The sequence below is a fragment of the Lagenorhynchus albirostris genome, chromosome 1 (genome assembly GCF_949774975.1).
Source record: "Lagenorhynchus albirostris chromosome 1, mLagAlb1.1, whole genome shotgun sequence".
Taxonomy (NCBI): domain Eukaryota; kingdom Metazoa; phylum Chordata; class Mammalia; order Artiodactyla; family Delphinidae; genus Lagenorhynchus; species Lagenorhynchus albirostris.
The window spans coordinates 74,723,054-74,743,776 of NC_083095.1; the positions used below are offsets into that span (position 1 = coordinate 74,723,054).

At 42.1% G+C, this 20,723-nt stretch overlaps 1 protein-coding gene across 1 annotated transcript; it reads right to left on the reverse strand.

Moving 5' to 3' along the window:
* Nucleotides 1-292: 292 nt before the first annotated feature.
* OXA1L (OXA1L mitochondrial inner membrane protein) lies at nucleotides 293-16,848 on the reverse strand. The gene is made up of 10 exons (XM_060146023.1): nucleotides 16,749-16,848; nucleotides 16,132-16,293; nucleotides 3,793-4,006; nucleotides 2,410-2,553; nucleotides 2,070-2,155; nucleotides 1,716-1,880; nucleotides 1,409-1,513; nucleotides 1,156-1,318; nucleotides 987-1,067; nucleotides 293-903 (listed from the first exon to the last, which is right to left on the reverse strand). Exons 1-10 carry the CDS (start codon nucleotides 16,809-16,811, stop codon nucleotides 776-778), a joined length of 1,311 nt encoding a protein of 436 aa, XP_060002006.1. The 5' UTR covers nucleotides 16,812-16,848; the 3' UTR covers nucleotides 293-775.
* Between the last annotated feature and the right edge of the window lie 3,875 nt (nucleotides 16,849-20,723).

Below are 20,723 nucleotides of genomic sequence, written 5' to 3' on the forward strand. Positions count from 1 at the left end.
GTCCCCTGCATTAGCAGGCAGATTCTCAACCACTGCGCCACCAGGGAAGCCCCTGGCTTCATTTTTATATAGTGTCTCAAGGACAGCTCCCATTAGCCTGGCAGGAAGACTAAAAACAATCTTATGCTTGAAAGAATCTGAGTATTTCTTTCTCTCTTCAGCCAGTTGCTGAAGGCTGATGCAACCAGTCTCTACACAAGAGAACACCTAAGCTGCTGTAGCAAAATGCTAGGTTGTTCGATAAAAGCTTTATCAATTTCCTCTTAATTATCACTAAAAACTTAAGCATATCTACTTCTTGAAGAATATTTTATAGGTAATCTTGGGGTAAATGAATGTGGTTCCTCCAGATACAGTCTCCGCTTACCATGCATACCTCTGACCACAAAGCAAGTATGGACGGGACAACACATCTAAGCCCTTAATGCCAGGCTACAACACTGAGATGCCTCCTAAGAGCATGGGCCAACAAGAACAATCATCACCCAACCTATTCTTTTCTCTGAAGCACTCAGTCCGTTTCCCTGTTTAATAAGTGTCAGGGAGCAGCACGTAATACGGAAGTTTACTAACTCAGCGGATGGGAAGATCACTTGGCTCCCCAGTGTTCTTTTACACTTAGGTGGAAGAGTCTGTAGTGGAATCCACTTTTAAAATGAACATCAACATGTCCCACAGTTTCTAGGTCTGGGGCAAGGACCCAGCATCAGTTCTTGTTCTAAGGCTGAGTCTCTCAAGAGAGAGAGTTCCTGCCAGTATGAGCAGGGAAGAGAATTCAGCCAAGTGTGTCACTCCAGGGATGCTTTGACTTTGGTTTGTTGCTGCTGCTATTGGGGGTGTTGGGAGGTCCATTCTTTCCATGCTGTAGCAGAGGGTTGTGGGTAAAGGTCTGTCGTAAGGGACCTGGGGGAAGGAGAAAACCAATCTCGATGAACAAAGGAAAGGAAGAAACAAATGACAGAGTTTAGCCTGCAAGTGTTATTTACCCCTGGCTGCTAGCTCCAAGTGATTCCGCATGCGTCGTTCACGCTCCTGTAGCTGATGTGCCATTTCGGCATTCTTCCAGCCTGTGTAAAAAGGATTAAGGCAGTTTGGTCGTGTACCCACTTCTAGGCCACTCTCCCCAGTTCCTATTCACGGAGGACAGGCCCTTACCTGTTTTGAAGCTCTTTATGAAGCCTTCCTGGGGAGGTAATTTGTCTGAGTCATGCACAACACGCTGGGGGATTTTAAGTACAGTGCGTACAGCTGGAATACGGAGGCAGGCCACCTGGCCCAGGGAAAATACGTTGGAGGACAGCCAGTACATGAACACTGCCTGGATGAGAAGGAAGAGAAGGTACTCAGAAGCTGCGTCCCTGGGCAGCCTGCCGGGAGACTTGGAGCCAGCCCCTAAGACATTACTTACCGCGGGGAAATGGATAGTTATGGGCAAGACTGCCAGGGGCATCAATCTGATAAAATTTCTCATCCACCGAAGGTCAGAACTTTGCACGCCAGTTTCAGCACCTAGCTGCAAAAAAAAAAAAAAAAAAAAAAAAAAAAAAAAAAAAGCAGGGGAAGAATAGTAAATGCATGGCAATTTTAGTTCAATGTGGCTCAGATTTCTTACCCATCAACTCTATTTCTCCAGGGAGTGAAGAATGACCATTCTATAACTACTTTCCCCTCACTCCCCATTCTGCAGGCCTGGCACTCGGCGAACCTGGGCTTACCTCAAGGACACCCCACATTGTAGCAGTGACCACCAGAGGTAACATGTAAGTGGGGTCAGATAGTGTGAGATCCTGGAACCACCAGAGGCCACCTGTCTGCAGGCTGGGCACAGGAAGGTTAGCCATTTCTCTCAAGGCAATGAAGAAGGAGATGAAGATCGGGGCCTATGACACAGGATAAACAGTGTCAGGACCCTTTAGTAGAAGGGACATTTTAATTACTCCATTACTGAAACCCATGTAGCACAGTATCACCACCACATGCTTTTTTGGGGGGTCTAGGGCATGGGAAACACAGAGGAGTAATCTGATTGGTTCTGATGAAGTTAAAGAAGGGAAATGTTTTTTGCTCACCTGAGTCAGAGGTAGAATGAGAGGTCTGAAGAGTTTAATATCATGCTTTTTCTGGTAGAACGTCATCTCCGAGGAGGCTCTGTAAACTGTGAAGGGAGTGGAAGCTAACAGCTGGGCTAACAGCTAGGTTGGAGGAGGTGACCATCCTCATCACCTGGCCCATGAGAATTCTAACTGACCCTGGCCAGTCACTGGAAGCATTAGGCCTAAGAAGCAGGTAAATCTTAGAACTCGCCCAACTGTAGCAACTCCTGATTTAGGCTGTTCCCCCAACCTGAGCTGAATGTCAGGGAAAGCGCCAATGTGGTCCTCACCCATGCTCATTCTGCAACTGACTCACATTCAGTATGGTTGCCTGTCAACTTGGCCTCTCTGATTCGAGCGGAAAACTTCTGAATCTCTGGCAAGTGGTTGTGGATGTTAGCTGCCTCTCGCTGGCCCTTCACGATGAGAGGAAACACCAGGCAGCGGGCAAGGACTGTACCTGGAAAACACGAACTAAGACTGGAGTGAAATTCAAGCCATTCTGCAGCTAGAAGGCTGAAGGTTTTTAGGTCCTCACTGAAAGGGTCTCCTAGCCCAGACTTTTCCACCCTGTGACTCGTGCCCAAAGGGCCCCAAAACAACGGGTACAGGTATGACAGTTCCTTCGAGGCTCAGTCTTCTGCATTGACGTCAAAAGTCTGGCATTAACTTCTCTAGGCAAATGACCAGGAATCTTGTTTCCTTGAACAAAAAGGTGACAGAAGCCACTTTTGTAGATCAGTGGTTTCCAAACTTTTCTATGATCAGTGGACTCCTTTTTTCCCCAACTCTAAGTGTAACCCCAATATACATAACAGATAAAATCAAGCTGCCCTGGGTGAGGAAGTAGTCTGACTACAGGATTTTTCAAGCTCTGGCCTTTGCTTTGCTCAGAAGCACTTTTACAGAACTCTGGGGCTCGCAGGAATGAAGTCTGAAAGCCACTGTTCTAGAAATGCCTGCAGTAGGAGGTAATCTGGTGGCCTACTGCTTTAGCTCCCTCCTATTTCTTTTCTTACACTTCACATTTCTTGATCATTTCAACAAATATTTATTTAGTTGATGGTATCTGTGGGTAAGCAAGTGGGCCTGGGCTGAGAAGAGACCAGGGGGAGATACAGGTTTAGGCTTTATCAACATTATGATGAATGGTGTGAAGTGGACAGAGAAGGGAGCTAAGGATGGAACCTGGAATCCCAGCACTAAAGGGGCAGGTAGAGTACTGAGCAATGGAGATGGGAGGGTGTCGTCAGAAAGACAGGAAGAAAATCTACAAAGATTGTCGCAAAAGCCAAGGGACAGGGCTTCCCTGGTGGCACAGTGGTTAAGAATCCGCATGCCAATGCAGGGGACACGGGTTCGAGCCCTGGTCTGGGAAGAACCCACATGCTGCGGAGCAACTAAGCCTGTGCGCCACAACTACTGAGCCTGCACTCCAGAGCCCGTGAGCCACAACTACTGAGCCTGCATGCCACAACTACTGAAGCCCGCGTGCCTAGAGCCCGTGCTCCGCAACAAGAGAAGCCACCTCAGTGAGAAGACCACGCACCTCAACGAAGAGTAGGCCCCGCTCGCCGCAACTAGAGAAAGCCCGCATGCAGCAATGAAGACCCAACACAGCCAAAAATAAATAAATAAATAAAGTTCTAACCCTAAGCCCCCATTTCCCCTACTGTTGTACAAGATATATCCCCCTTACATGCAGCAATGGCCCCCCACCAAGGTAGGCCTAGGTTAACATGCATAAATTCCAGTAAGTTCTGGATCAGTCCCACTGGGGTGTATGACCCCAGCCCAAGCTCAGTGAAGCTCTGTTCTGCAGCAGCCAGGATGATATCTGCAGTGTCTCCAGAAGCCACCTCAGGTACTGCTGTAGGTGGGGGAGTTGCAGGAATGACCGGAGGGGCCTGAACCTGTGGGGAAAAAGGAGGGGAAAAAAAAAAAAAAGCCTGGCGTTATATTCGGGGAGGGAGGGACACACACATAGAAATCGAGGTCCCTCTTATTATAACCAATACTGGGGTACTCTCTTGACTCCCTGTTTCTCGTTCTCCCAGGGTAGCCTACATTGTCATAGAATTCAAAGCTTAAAAAGAACATTTTATGCCAGGAAGTCAATTAAAAAGTACATTATTTTCCTGGATTTTGTAATGCTTGTGGTATCTGTCAGCTTTTAAAAACCATTACTTTGTAAAGATTTCTTATTCTAAATAAATATTCCCACTCATATTTTTTAAGAAAGGATATTTTATTTTCCCCTCTAGGCAGAAAGATAAGTTACTCAAAATAAGACTTCATGATTCTCCTTCATGTTGGGAAGTTATTTCTTGTGCATTTTCCGAACTTCAGTCATTTGAGTATCACTGGCACAATTCTGCATACACTGAAACTATTATAATTTTCCTTTAAACAACTCAGTTTTTAAGATCAAAAGTATCTACTTGGTCTCATCCTGAGAAATATTAATGTCCATGAAATCAGGGACATACAAGTTATAATCAAAGATATACAATTATAAATTGTGTCAACTGAAAAAAAAAGCACGAGCTAAAAGTTGAGAACTGTGTGTTATTTGGGGCATTACTGAGGACTTAAGTACAGGACAAAGCCTCTCAGCTGTGAGGGACTGTTCCGAAGAGGTAACACCAAAAAATTACTGCTAATTAAATAAAAACCAGATGTCTCAGGTTAATGAATTTAGTGCTTTTCTATGTATGGAAAGACACCAGAATTTGGGTTTACTCAAATCATTCCTTTGATTTGTACCTTAACTATCTAGGGCCAGTATTCTGTTTCTCCATCCTGACTTCCCTCAGGGTGCACTGTTGGGGGTGACTGCAGTGGCTGATGGTCCCAACATCCTTTGTTTAGTGATAAGACAGGTGACATTCTTTGTCCTCAGCACCTCCTTCTAGGCCATAAACTGGACCAACAATTGGGAGGCACTTCATGACCGATTCTGTCCCATGGCACTAGGAAGGCTGATTCGTAGATCAGGCGAAGACTCTGCTGATAGGCTACTCAATTCGCTAATTTTTGGATCAGGCCCTGTTGATAATCTAAAATTCTCTGGATCACCTGGATGAAGAATATTGCCTGCGGTATCAGTAAATAAAGGATGCTGCAGCCATCAAGCCATCAGCCACCCTCAACTGTATACCCTGAGGGGATTCAGGATGGAGAAAAACAACACGGGTGCTATACAGTTAAGGTGCACATCAAAGGAATGATTTCAACAGGCCTAGACTCTTAAATCATTCCACACATAGAAAAGTACTAAACTCATTCACTTGAGATGTCTGGCTTTTAACACTAATCTTTTGATGTTCTGACTACCTGGTTGTTTTTGCAAAATTCCTACATATCCTGGCTCCTCCCTTTCCTCTTCGGAGTAGTCCCTCGGAGCTATCTCAGAGGATGTCCTCTGGCTTAAGTCCTCAGCAAGACCACTGAATAAAACATAATTCTCAACTTTTAGGTTGTGCATTTGTTTTTCAGTCAACAATTTTGGTGACCACGAAGGGAACCAGAGCAGAACTCTCTCCTTTGCCCAAACTCTAAGAGGATCCAGGGCCTGGTACCAGCAGAGGCCTCTTGGGCCTGTCTGCCTCCTTGGAGAGTCCAGATGAATTTGGGTGATTCTTGGATCTCCTGATTATTGGTTGATGATCCTGAGTTTTATCTGGCAGTGTCTAACTGCCCAGTTGAAAGCTACTGGGGAAACCAGGTGGAAAGACTGGGAGTTACTCAGTTGAGACAATAAGGAGTCTGGACTGGGTGATTAGGTGAGAGGCTGGCCTAACATCTTTGCCTCCAATTAAACACTCTCGCCAAGTCTATGTATGTACAAAACTTATACTTACAAGTACTCACTTAATTGGGAATTAAAGGAAATCTTGCCCTGAAAATAGCCCACACGGGGCTTTTTTTTTTTTGCTGCATCTCATGGCATGCGAACTTCCCGGACCAGGAATCAAACCCACACCCCCTGTCGTAGAAGCGATTAAGGACCACCAGGGAAGCCCTGGGGCTCTTTTACTGCATACGCAGTTAAGTTAGAGAAAGCAGCTTGATAAACCATCTTTTCAGAATTCTGACCTTAAAGAAATAAAAGCCCATCTGGGGGAACTTGCAAGTCTCTCCCAGTGTCTGAGATGTAAATGTTCTACTTGATCTTCTTAAGTGTGCGACTGCGCACATGTGTGTTGTGTTTTGTGAGAACTTGGTCTCTGCCATCCAGAAGGTACATATATTCTGCAGCCAACTGAACAGACTGAGAGATTCTGAGCAGTCTTTTTCCGGACTGTGCGAACTCTCAGGGGCTTTTTGCCATTTTAACTTTTGCTGCGTCAGCCTGTACAACAAAGGCCTTTACTTTCTTGGGCTATTTTTGGGAGTAAACCTTCTGTATCTTGGTTAGGTGGCATCCTTCGCACTCTCTTGTGGGGATGCTTCTTTCGTCCTATTGGTCTGAATCACAATTAAGATACATCTCATTAATGGCCAGATGACAGGTCTTTTAAATTGGAAAAGCTCTAAATCGGAAAATCTTTAGAGAGTCTCATTATAAACAGCTGTTTTATCGGGACCCATGGAAAAACCAAATTAGAAGGTGGAAAAATATATATAATGGTTAACCTAAGAACTCCTTTAGTTTAAACCAAACAAAAAACTGGCTTGGGAAGCCTTATTCCTGGTCTCTGCTTCCCCTCAATGGGTGTTACAGATGCTAAAAAAAAAATAAAAATCAATAATGTTAATTAGGTTCATTAACAGGGAAATAAGAAAAAACCGAAGGGAAGGTCTAGAGACTTTTTCCCAACAAGGTGGAAATTTTAAAGGGACTTGTCCCAAAAGATAAGAAGTCTCTAGATGGTTTTTAAGAAATGGAATAAATAAAATGGACGTTAATGGGACTAAAACAAAAGGTTTTGGTACAATACTACCTAAAGTTGGATGGGCTTTAGCTCCCTTTAGGGATTCCCATTGATCTTCAACATTAAGGGGCCCCAAACAAGTCTGCTCTATTTATCCCAATTAAAGATAAAAATGTATGTTTAAAAGGCTGGAAGAAAATTTCATTAAGATATCTGACCAACAATTACTTGGGGCAACATATAGGCCAATTAGTCAAATTAAAAGATTGACAGGGATTTCCCTGGTGGTCCAGTGGCTAAGACTCCACGCTCCCAGTGCAGGGGGCCCGGGTTCCATCCCTGGTCAGGGAACTAGATCCCACATGCTGCAACGAAGATCTCGCGTGTGGCAACATAAATAAATATTGAAAAAAAAAAAGATTTACAAAGGGTCTGAGTCCCTTGGCTCAGCTCCTCACTGGGAACCCCAGTGCCTTTTATTTTTTAAAATATTTATTTATTTGGCTGCATCAGGTCTTGGTTGCAACACGCAGGATCTGCGTTACGGTGCGCGGGCTTCTCTCTAGCTGTGGCGCGTTGGCTCAGTAGCTGTGGCTCGTGGGCTCTCTAGTTGTGGCACACGGGCTTAGTTGCCCCATGGCATGTAGGATCTTAGTTCCCCGAACAAGGATCGAACCCAAGTCCCCTGCACTGGAAGGCGGATTCTCAACCACTGGACAACGAGGGAAGTCCCCCAGTGCCTTTTATACAAAAATACTATGGGGTCCTAATAGATGGGGGTCCTAACAGAAACTAAAGTTAAAGGTATAAAAGTTAAAAGAATGGAGACAAAAGTTTATAAACTTTGGTATTAAATGAGCTTTATATAAGATCATTACATGTCTTTTGCCTAATTATATTATGGGAAAGACATGTTTTACTGGGGAATGCTTCCTTGCCCGATATAACACAGGGCATATAAATCTGCCCCTCAGGAAATATAATTAAACACACTAAAGGAAACCAACAGGGTTACCTGGGCCTGCACAATATAAAATAAAAACTGGGAGCAATATTCAAGGGCTAATAAAAATAATAATAGAGATTTTGCTCTGGATTTAACTTGTGAACTCAGAAAGAGGACTTTTGTTGAATGTCTTATGCAAGCTTTTAAAGGCATGGTTAAGTTAAACCCTAAAATTCTAGAACACAGAACTCATGAATTTCAGTTTAGTTGGAAATCTTCTCAGTGATATAAAAAAGCAAATAAAAGAAAATACAGTTGGGCAAATCAAGCTTTTAATATCATTTAAGCGGCAAACCAGTTCTTTGGAGAATTAAAAGCAAGTGTCTTTGTCTTACAAATCCTACAAATCAAAAATATAAATACAGCTCACAATGACTTGAGGCTGGGCCTAATTAGCTCAATCAGGTAAAATCTGAAACCAAGGAAAAAAGAGAAAAAGGCCTTTTAAAACTCAAACTGCTAGAAAGGCTCCTTCACTCAAAATCTGGTTCATACTCTTTAAATGATCTGTACTTGTTTTTGAAATCTTTTGTCACTTTGGTTAAGTGAAAGTATTGTTTCACAGTGACCTATGATACTATGCGACCATGTGTTTTGAAACCTTTTTGATATTTTTGACAAGCTTACAAGTAACAATTCTAACTAAAGTTATTTTAACCTCCAGCTAAACTCTGGGATGCTTCAAAGAAACCCTGAGGCATCTCAGAGACAAATTTAAACGTTGGCTTATTTGGTAAGTTTAAATTACTTGAGAAATACTGTCAACTGATTGGAGACAAACCTTAGGTTATATTGTATGGGTAAATGTCATTAATATAGCTATTCCAAAATTTATATGGAATTCCTAAAATTCCTGGCATAATGTTATCAGTCATAATTCTACTTATTATCTTAAAATGCTGTACATCACAGAAATATCCAAGTTTCTTGTCAATTACATTGTAAACAGATATTTTTCTTTTTAACATCTTTATTGGAGTATAATTGCTTTACAATGGTGTGTCAGTTTCTGCTGTATAACAAAGTGAATCAGTTATACGTATACATATATCCCCATATCTCCCTCCCTCCCACCCTCCCTATCCCACCCCTCTAGGTGGTCACAAAGCACCTAGCTGATCTCCTTGTGCTATGCGGCTGCTTCCTACTAGCTATCTATTGTAACCAGATCTTTAACCATGCCATTTTAAGTCTTTTGTGGTTTATAGACAACCACTGTTTTACTCTGGAGCTTTTATAAAATGAAGATCTTCAAGAAGATTCATAAAAAGAACTTTCTGGGACTTCCCTGGTGGTCCAGTGGTTAAGACTCCGTGCTTCCACTGAAGGGGGCACAGCTTCGATCTCTGGTCAGGGAACTAAGATCCTATATGATATGCGGCGTGGCCAAAATAAATAAATAAATAAAAATAACTTTTTGACAAATGTAAGTTTCTGATAACTTTTAGATCATACCACTGACTTGGGTAAGAAATTACAAAATTAATGAAAAACGTGATGACTTCATCCAGATCAACAGCAATTAATTAAAAACATGGGACTGAATGAACTGATAAATATCATTTATAATTTTCTGAAATATACTGGCTTTTAATCTTTGTTTTCCAGGAAACCTTTCATCTTAGGCTATGATCTAAAGCAAGTTGATAAAGTATACATTTGTAAACAAAGATGAAACATTTATCTTTCTACCTGTATCTTTCTACCTGATTCATCCAGAATTTGGCTTCTCCAGCTGGCTCTCTCCTGTGGACTTGATTTTTTTTTTTTAATAAATTTATTTATTTTTGGCTGCATTGGGTCTTCGTTGCTGTGCATGGGCTTTCTCTAGTTGCGGCGAGTGGGGGCTACTCTTTGTTGTGGTGCGCGGGCTTCTCATTGAGGAGGCTCTAGGTGCGCGGGCTTCAGTAGTTGTGGCACGTGGGCTCAGCAGTTGTGGCTCACGGGTTCTAGTGCGCAGGCCCAGTAGTTGTGGTACATGGGCTTAGTTGCTCCGCGGCATGTGGGATCTTCCTGGACCAGGGCTCAAACCCATGTCCCCTGCATTGACAGGTGGATTCTTAACCACTGGGCCACCAGGGAAGTCCTGACTTGATTGTTTATTGTGACCAGATTACAACTATTTACACTAATCATTATTTTAATTTGTTCTCTTTGTTTCCAAATTGTTTATGCCTTGTGTTTCTCTTTGCTGTACTATGATCTGATTAACATTACTATAGTACATATCCTGTCTATTTTATTTTCGGCCGAGTCGTGTGGCATGCAGGATCTTAGTTCCCCGACCAATGATCAAACCCGTGTCCCCTGCACTGGAAGCACGGAGTCTTAACCACTGGACCACCAGGGAAGTCCTCCTGTCTATTTTATAAGATTGTCTCTTGTATTAACAATGTGTAACCATGGCTAAAAGTCTTGTGACAGTTGACCATATATGTAACTCTACATAGAATAACTGTAATAGTGCAACCTAGATAAGGGAAAACATTTCCTGGATCCTAACAGATGAGTAAGACAGGTGATCCAGAGAATTTTAGATTATGAACAGGGTCTAATCCAAAAATCAACACATTGGCCTATAAACAGAATCTTCCCCTGATCTAGGAATATGTCTTGCTAGCAATGTGGGACAAAATTGGTTATGGAATGCCTCTCAAAAACATTGATCTAATTTATGACCAAGAGGAGGCACTGAGGACAAAGAATGTTGCCTGTCATATCAGTAAACAAAGGATGTTGGGGCCATCAGCCACCGCAGCCACCTGCAAGGGTGCAACCTGAGGGGATTCAGGATGGAGAAAAACAGAATACTGGCTCTAGATAGTTAAGGCGCACATCAAAGGAATGATTTCAATAAGCACTCCCCACCCCGCCCCCCGCAAAAGCCCAGACTCTTGCATCTTTTGTTACATAGAAAAGTACTAAACTCATTAACTTGAGACATCTGGTTTTTCTTTAATTAAGAGTAATCTTTCGATTCCAACTACTTGTTTTGTTTTGGCTTTTTTTGCAAAACTCCTATATACCCTGGCTCCTCCCTTACCTCTCTGGAACAGTCCCTCAGAGCTGAGAGGCTGTATCCTAGTTAAGCCCTCAGTAATGCCCCAAATAAAACACAATTCTCAACTCTTAGGTTGTGTATTTCTTTTCAGTTGACAACTCGTACCTCATTTACCTTTTTTTTTTTTTTGCTGCACCCCGTGGCTTGTGGGTTTTATAACTTATGAAAATATCACCAAGTTAATTTTTTTTCTTGCTGACAACTAACTCTGCAACAGAAATAACATGAACTTATTGACCTTCAGTAAATCTAGGTACAATAAAAGACATGTCTATATTGATTAAACCAGCAAGCTTAAACTAGCTTTAACAACAGGTATTAATTTAATATTGAATATTTCCTAGATCACACGAACCTGAAATTCATTCCGGCCAGTTTCCTTTATATTTAGAAATATTTAATTTGTAAGCGCTTACTTTTAAGTCAATTAAATAGAGGTCTTTTATAAATTTAGAGTGTATACCCAGAGGTATATACATCTTATATGTATAATGTCTGTTTACACACATGTAAACAGACAAAACTAGAGATCTCAGTGTCGCTTAAAAAACTTAGCTATGAATCAGGTATTACAATATAAACTTACTAGTTTATAAATAACAGTTGGAATAAATTAAATTCATTTGCTCAGAAGACTAAGGCTTTGCTATTTGTGGAAAAGACTTAAGATTTGTATTTCTCTATGACATAAATCACAGCAAGACCTTTTTTGACCCACCTCCTAGAGAAATGGAAATAAAAACAAAAATAAACAAATGGGACCTAATGAAACTTAAAAGCTTTTGCACAGCAAAGGAAACCATAAACAAGACCAAAAGACAACCCTCAGAATGGGAGAAAATATTTGCAAATGAAGCAACTGACAAAGGATTAATCTCCAAAATTTACAAGCAGCTCAATATCAAACAAACAAGCCAATCCAAAAATGGGCAGAAGACCTAAATAGACATTTCTCCAAAGAAGATATACAGACTGCCAACAAACACATGAAAGAATGCTCAACATCATTAATCATTAGAGAAATGCAAATCAAAACTACGATGAGATATCATCTCACACCTGTCATAGTGGCTATCATCAAAAAATCTACAAACAATAAATGCTGGAGAGGGTGTGGAGAAAAGGGAACCCTCCTGCACTGTTGGTGGGAATGTAAATTGATACAGCCACTATAGAGAACAGTATGGAGGTTCCTTAAAAAACTAAAAATACAACTACCATACGACCCAACAGTCCCACTGCTGGGCATATACCCTGAGAAAACCATAATTCAAAAAGAGTCATGTACCACAATGTTCACTGCAGCTCTACTTACAATAGCCAGGACATGGAAGCAACCTAAGTGTCCATCAACAGATGAGTGGATAAAGAAGATGTGGCACATATATACAATGGGATATTACTCAGCCATAAAAAGAAACGAAATTGAGTTATTTGTAGTGAGGTGGATGGACCCAGAGGCTGTCATACAGAGTGAAGTCAGTCAGAAAGAGAAAAAACAAATACCGTATGCTAACACATATATATGGAATCTAAGGGGAAAAAAAAAAAGGTCATGAAGAACCTAGGGGCAAGATGGGAATAAAGACACAGACCTACTAGAGAATGGACTTTAGGCTATGGGGAGGGGGAAGGGTAAGCTGGGACAAAGTGAGAGAGTGGCATGGACATATACACACTACCAAACGTAAAATAGCTAGCTAGTGGGAAGCAGCCGCATAGCACAGGGAGATCAGCTCCGTGCTTTGTGACCACCTAGAGGGGTGGGATGGGGGGGTGGGAGGGAGGGAGATGCAAGAGGGAAGAGATATGGGAACATATGTGTATGTATAACTGATTCACTTTGCTATAAAGCACAAACTAACACACCACTGTAAAGCAATTATACTCCAATAAAGATGTTTAAAAAAAAAAGATTTGTATTTCTCCTTGATAAACCCTAAGGAGGGTATGAACTGGATTTTGGGTGAGGGAACCTTTCCACTGGTTTGAATTTTAAAAGGCCCTTCCTCTTTGGTTTCAGGTTTTACCTGATTGAGCTAATTAGGCTTAGGCTCAGGCTCAGGTCTTTGTGGGCTGAATTTACATTTCTGATTTCTAGAGATTTTCAAGACAGACAGTTGCTTTTAATTCCCCAAAGAACTGGTTAGTTGCCTAAATGATACTAAAAGATTGATTTGCCCAACTATATTTTCTTTGTTTTTTTAATACCACTGAGATTTCCGACTAAACTGAAAACCAAGAGTTCTTAGGGTTCAATTTATCATGTCTTCAAAAGTTTGGACAAGGCATTCAACAAAGGCCCCCTTTCTGAGTGCACCAGTTAGATCCAGAGCAAATCTCTATTACTATTTTCATTAACCCTGGAATATTAGCTCTCTCTTTTTACTTTGTTTTGTTCGGACTCTGGTAACCCTACTGGTTTCCTTTAGTATGCTTAATTAATATTGTCTGAGGGGCAGATTTATATGCCCTGTCTTATAATCCCAGGCTGGGGAAGCATTTCCCAGTGAGACATAGTATCTATCCTACAATATAATTAGGCAAAAGAGATGTAACCCTCTTACATAAAGTCCATTTAAATATTTTTATCTCAAGTCTATCAACTTCTATATCTTTAACTTTAGTTTCCATTAGGATCCCATCAACAACCCCTGGTCTTAAAAGGAGTCCAGAAACTTCCTTTTTATCCCAATCATTTAATCTATTTTTGTATAAAAGGCTCTGGGGTGCCCAGTAAGAGGTTGAGCCAAGGGACTCAGGCTCTTTTGTCAATCTTTTAACTTGATCAATTGGCCTGTGGCCCCAAGCAATTGCTGGTCAGGTATCGCAGTGTAAGTTTCTTATAGCCTTTAGAAGGGGGGAAAAAGTATATATACACACACACCCACCCACGCACACACACATTACACTGGAGTAAGTAAATAAGAGTGGACTCGTTTGGGGCCCTTTAATGTTGGGGACCAATAACATTGGTCCATCCAACCTCAGGTAGTGTTGTATCAAAACCTTTTGTTTTAACCCTATTAACATCCGTTTTATTTATCTCATTTCTTAATAGCCATCTAAAGATTTCTTTATCCATTTGGGATGAGTTCCTTTAAAATTTCCACCTTGTTGGGAAGAAGACTCTAGATTTTCCCTTCATTTTTTTTAACCTCCCTGTTAATCAGCCTCATTAACATTATCTTCAATGTTTTGCATCTGTAAGACCCTCTGAAGGGAAGCAGAGACCACAAATAAGGTTTCCCAAACGCTTTTTTTAAATTAAAGGGAGTTTTAAGGTTAACTATTGTGTGTGTATCCACCTTCTAATTTATTTTTATAGGTACCAATAAAACAGCTGTTTACAATGACAGCTCTCTAAAAATTTAGAAGTTTTTCCAATTTAAAGGATCCAATGGCTATTGATAGGTGGTATTTTAATTACAACTCAAACCGGTAAGATGCAAGAAGCATCCCCACAAGAGAGTGCAAAGGATGTAGCCTTCACATATCTAGAAAGTTTACTCCTAAAAAATAGTCTAAGAAATTAGAGGTCTTTGTTATATAGGCTGACGCACCGAAGGTTAAGATGACTGAAGTCCCTGAGAGCTGGCGCAGTCAGACAAGACTGCTCAGAATCTCAGTCTACTCAACTTGCTGCCAAACGTACACCATATACGTACTTTCCGGATGGCAGAGACCAACTTCACACACACAACACACACAACACACACATACACACACACACACACACACACACATGCAAGAAGATCAGGTAAAACGTTTACATTTCAAAGACAGAAAAACGCAAGTTCCCTAGAAGGGCTTTTGTTTCTTTGTAAGGTCAGAATACCAAAAAGATGTTTTATCAAGCTGGCTTTCTCTAGCTTAACTGCATATAAAATAAAAAGAGTCCATATTGGCCATTTTCAGGGCAAGGTCTCCTTTAATTCCCAATTAAGTACCTACTTGTAAATATAAGCATAGAAACCTGGCAGGGTGTTAATTGGAGGCTAGCTTTCTGAAAAAAGGTTAGGCCAGCTTCTCAGCTAGTCACCCAGTCCAGACCACTCAGAGTGTCTCAACTGAGTAACTCCCAGTATCTTTCAACTGTGCAGCCAGGTGCCTGTTAGCCACTGCCAAATAAAACTCAGGATCATCAAACAATAAATGGGAGATCCAAGAACCAGGAGAGACTCACCAAAATTTGTCTGGACTCTCTGAGGAGGCAGATGGGTACAAGAGGCCTCTGCTGGTACCAAGGCTCAAGTTCCTCAAGCCCGCGTACCGCAAAAAAAAAAAAAAAGGACTAAATTCATTAACTTGAGACATCTGGTTTTTGTTTAATTAGCAGTAATTTTTTGGTGTTTGACCACCTGTTGTTTTTGGTTTTTTTTTTTGCGGTACGCGGGCCTCTCACCGCTGTGGCCTCTCCCGTTGCGGAGTACAGGCTCTGGACGCGCAGGCTCAGCGGCCACGGCTCACTGGGCCCAGCCGCTCCGTGGCATGTGGGATCTTCCCGGACCAGGGCACGAACCCATGTCCCCTGCATCGGCAGGCGGACTCTCAACCACTGCGCCACCAGGGAAGCCCTAGTGCTTTTCTAAGTATGGAAAGACGCAAGACTTTGGGCTTATTGAAATCATTCCTTTGATATGTACCTTAACTGTCTAGGGCCAGTTTTGTTTCTCCATCCTGAATTCCCTCAGGGTGCACGGTTGGGGGTGGCTGGGGTGGCTGCAGTGGCTGAAGGCCGCAACATCCTTTGTTTACTGATATAGCAGGTGACATTCTTTGTCCACAGTTGATATGCAAATTACAATTTTTCTAATACACACACAGAATCACATCTCATACCACCATCAGTGGCTTGCCACCATTCTGGCAAACAACGCCTAGTATATAACGTAAATCTTTCCTCCTGTGCTCTCAATAATTTCCCCGCTGATTTGAAAATCTATCCCAAGCAGAGATGCTGTCATTTCGCGAGTTGGGTGGAGTGCGGACAAAAACTCTGCTCCACATTCCCCTCCCCCTAGTCAAAGCAAAATAAAAACAAATCAGAAAGAAGCACCACTCCTAACACTGCAGGGACGAAACGTCTCTTACCTGGGCTTCTGCAAAAGAGATGGCAGAGGTACTGAGGCCCCGGGGGCCTGGGGCCGCGAGGAGGACATAGTGCGGGTGCCCGCAGCAGCGGCCGGCTGGGAACCGGAGCCCAGCTGTCAGCGCTTTCCGGGGCCATTGGCAGGGCCCTGCGACGCTGTGGAACTGAGTGGGTAAAAGGAAGATGGAATCCTTTTACCGGGTGAAGTCGCTCATTATGCTCACCGTCTCCCCCCGCACCCCCCCCTCGCCCAGACAGGCAGCCAACTACCACAGGTGAGCACATTCTACTCCCCGCGCTCAGACTGCGACCCTGCAGGCTTGCAAGCTGTGAGTCCTGCATCTTAGCTACTGCAGACCCACCCCGGGGCCCAGAGGTTGAGGCTGAGGTTTCCTTAGAAGGAGTGACGCTTGGTCCCAGGAACAGACCACGATACTAGGCTGCTCAACCCGCGGAGTCGGGAACGGAACCCTCCCGCGTCCTCATGTGACCCGAGGTCACGAGACGCAGGTCCCGGTGAGAAGATCAGCGTCTTCTCATGCCCACAGCACGAGTCATTCCTGATTCGGGTCACAGGGATAGGGTGGCATCCTGGCGCTCGGCTCCGGGACATCCTTACCTGACGCTGGGGCCGTAGCAGGCGCAGAAGCTCCCGGCGTCCGCACATCAACCCCAGCGCCATCTTACCAGGAAGAGGACTTACGTTCGCGTCTGCGCACTCAGAACCGCAGCCTCGCGGGAGGAGGCCCTTTTGGAAATGGGCATGAAGCCAGAGCTGTCGCCACGCTCAGGAGGTAAAGGAGACTGGAGCTTGACGACCCTATTTGAAGTGGGTAAGAAGCTGCAAAGGGCCACCTTAACAAGATCGCGCAGAGAGTGTTTTCGGGAGATTGAAGTTCAGAGCCGTATCACCACCGGCGTTCGTTAGTGGCTGCATAAACTTGGGAAGTTTTCTTTGTCTTTAAAATCCGTGATTCTCCTGCGACTTGTTAAACTAAAAGGTACCCTCTAGACGACCTTGGCTGTCCTTGGTGTGGGGTTGTCCTGGCCAGTGATGTTCGATTCTTGTTGCTAGATAATACTGTAATCGCAGATCCAGTGAAATTTGAGAGTGGTCTGGAGTTTGACAGGAATTGAGGGAAGGCAGCTTCTAGGAAGTATTTTCCTTCCAGATAAAAAGACAAAGCTTCAAGAGGAGGCTCCATCTTTCCCCTTCCCTTTCCTTAGGGGTTGGTTGAGGAGCATCTTGTGACATTGAGGGGACAAATCTTTAAAGATGAAAGGTGGATCATTAGGGAGTTTGAGATTGACGTGTACGCACTGGTATATTTAAAATGGATAATCAACAAAGACCTACTTGTATAGCACAGGGAATTCTGCTCAGTATTATGTAACAGCCTAAATAGGAAAAGAATTTGAAAAAGAATAGATACATGTATAATGTATATGTATAACTGAATCACTTTGCTGTACACCTGAAACTAAAAATATTGTTAATCAACTATACTCCAATATAAAATAAGAAGTTAAAAAAAAAAGCTAACATGCTGAAGATGGTTGTATGGAAAGATAGAAAACCCCTGAATACTTGATGATGTCATTGAGCTGCTGCAGCAGGCTTGGAAACACCTATCTCCAGATTTTGTTGTGTAAGATAATTGAAGGTCATTTTGTTTAGACTGGTAGGTCTCTGTTGCTTGGGTTCTTGAAACTGATAGCATTTCTAGAGATACATGAGGTGAAGTTCCCCTCCTCCAAAGAAAAAAGAAGTAAGAAAGGTGGGAGTTGAGTATGTTTGAACCCCTATGAAGACTCAAACTACAGAATGCTTTTGAAATAGCAAAGTATAGTTTGGGAAAGATACAATAGCTTGAAACGATTTCAATCACTGCTAGTTTGGGCTGGTTATAAATGTACCGGACAGGAATGGTAAAAACAGAAGGCAAAGAAATATAATAGAGATTTAGTGGTAATTAGGGGTATGACCTATTAATCACATATATTGGACACCATTGTAAACAAGCTTTTTAAAGATTACTTTGAAAAATCAATACAGTTAGAAGTAATGACAAATATACAGCTACAGAACACTTGGCAAAAAAACCAGAAACCTATCATATGGTAGACTGTTACTTTGGTGGCCCCAAATGAATCATTCCTCTCAGTTTTGCACCCCTGATAGTTCCCTCCTCTTGAATCTGGGCTGGCCTATGACTTGCTTTAATCCTTAGAATTCATTTTAGGCCTATGCCTTAAGAAGACAATACTTTTGCATTCAGGGAGATGCCACTGTGTTGGAAGTTTGACTTCTCAGACTTCCATGCTGTGAAAAGCCCAACCTAACCACACGGAGGAGCACTGAGGCCTTGGCTAACAGCTCCTGTTGAGCTCCCAGCCAACAGTCACCACCAGCTCTCCAGCCATGTGAAGAAGGCCATCATGGAAGTGGATTCTTCAGCCTCTACTGTAGTTACTTTGGGTGACTCTATGTGGAGCAGAGATAGGCTGTTTTCTCTGCTTAGCTCTGCCCAAGTTGCAAAATACAAGCAAGTAAAATGATTGTGGTTTTAAGCCACTGAATTTTGGAGTACTTTGTTGTCTGGCAGTAGATAACTGAAATAAATTTTAATGTTATGTGAATAGGTTTTTGTGCTTGGGAAAAGAGCATTTCCTTACCACTAAAGCTAACTGAGGTCTGCTTATATTAGTTTGCACTTATTTCTGATATTTCTGTGTGTTTTTATTGCCTTTTCATGGGAATTGGTCCTATTTTTCCTTTTAGATGGTACATTTCCAGAGGCAGGGAACAAGCCTCCTATCTTTTGTACTTTTTCCCCCTCATTAAGCTTTTCTTTTTTTTTAAATTTTATTATTTATTTTTATTTTTGGCTGCGTTGGGTCTTCAATGCTGTGCGTGGGGGCTACTCTTCGTTTTGGTGCGCGGGCTTCTCATTGCAGTGGCTTCTCTTGTTGCAGAGCACGGGCTCTAGGCATGTGGGCTTCAGTAGTTGTGGCACGTGGGCTCAGTAGTTGTGGCACGCAGGCTCTAGAGCTCAGGCTTAGTAGTTGTAACTCTTGGGCTTAGTTGCTCTGCGGCATGTGGCATCTTCCCGGGCCAGGGCTTGAACCTGTGTCCCCTGCATTGGCAGGTGGATTCTTAACCACTGCGCCACCAGGGAAGTCCCAACAATGGTGTTGATATGAATATTTTCCTTTCCCATTTTGGCTTAGATTTAGTGATGGCTTTCACGAGACCTATGTCCTGGTGGCAAACCTGTTGTGAACAAGAGATTTGCACCTGATTTTAATTCTCATTAGGCATATTAGGTTTTTGAAAGTGACTGGCTGGCTTTCATTAGGATCACAAATTAAAGGATCATAAATTAAGAAAGCCATGATGTAGGTGGTCACTCTAGTTTAAAAAGAGCAATTGCTGTGACTTGGCTGTGTATGCACGTAATGTGTGTGTGTGTGTGTGTGTGTGTGTGTGTGTATGCACTCATGTGTAGTTGTTAGTAGGATTGGGAAATGGAAAGATTGATAAAAACTGGCATAGAGCTTCAGGTTTCAGGCAGAGGAAGAAGAAGGATAAAACCAAAATAGCAGATGGCTACAATGAGCTCAGTTTTTTCTTCCCTTCTGCTAGGAATTGAATGCTTGTGTCCAAAATTCCAATGTTGAGGGTCAATTCCCCAATATGATGGTATGTGGAGGTGGTACTGATCTACACATAACTTCCAAACAAAATTGAACATCCTTTAAAGGAATACAATACAATCTAGACACTCAACAGTATAATATTCACATTGTTCAACATCCAATTAAAAATTACTAGGCATGCAAAGAAGTAAAAAAATCAGTAGGAGCAAAGTCAATATAAACAGACCCAGAAATAACAGAGATGATGAATTAGCACAAAATTATGTTTAAAAAGCTACTGTAACTATGCTCAATGATTTAAGGGAAAAAGTTAACATAATGAGGAGAGAAATAGATATGAAAAAAACTAGGTGAAACTTATAGAGATGGAAAATACAATATTCAGAAAATGAACAATTCACTGGCTGGGCTTAACAACATATTAGACAATGCAGAAGAACAGATCAGTGAACTTGAAGACCTAGCAATAGAAACCCTGCAAACTAAAGCACAGGGAAAATAAAAGGCTAAAAAATTAAACAGAGTCTCGGTGACTTGTGGGATAATCGTAAGTGGTATATTATATATATAGTTGGAGTCCTGGGACAAGGGGAGAGGGACAGAGGAAACATTTGAAGAAATAATGGTTAAAAGTTTTAAAAAATGATAAAAACTATAAATTCACAGATCCAACAGACCACAAGTAGGATAAATACAAAATCATACCAAGCCACATCATGATTAAATGGTTGAAAACCAGTGATAAAGAGAAAAATCTCCCCCACCCCGTGTTATTGAGATTCAATTGCCGTATAACACATATGTTTAAGGTGTACAATGTGCTGATTTGATATATGTATATATTGCAAAATTGTTATCACAATAAGGTTGGTTAACACATCCATCACCTCACATAGCTATGTTTTGTTTTTTTTCTTTGTGGTAAGAACTTTTA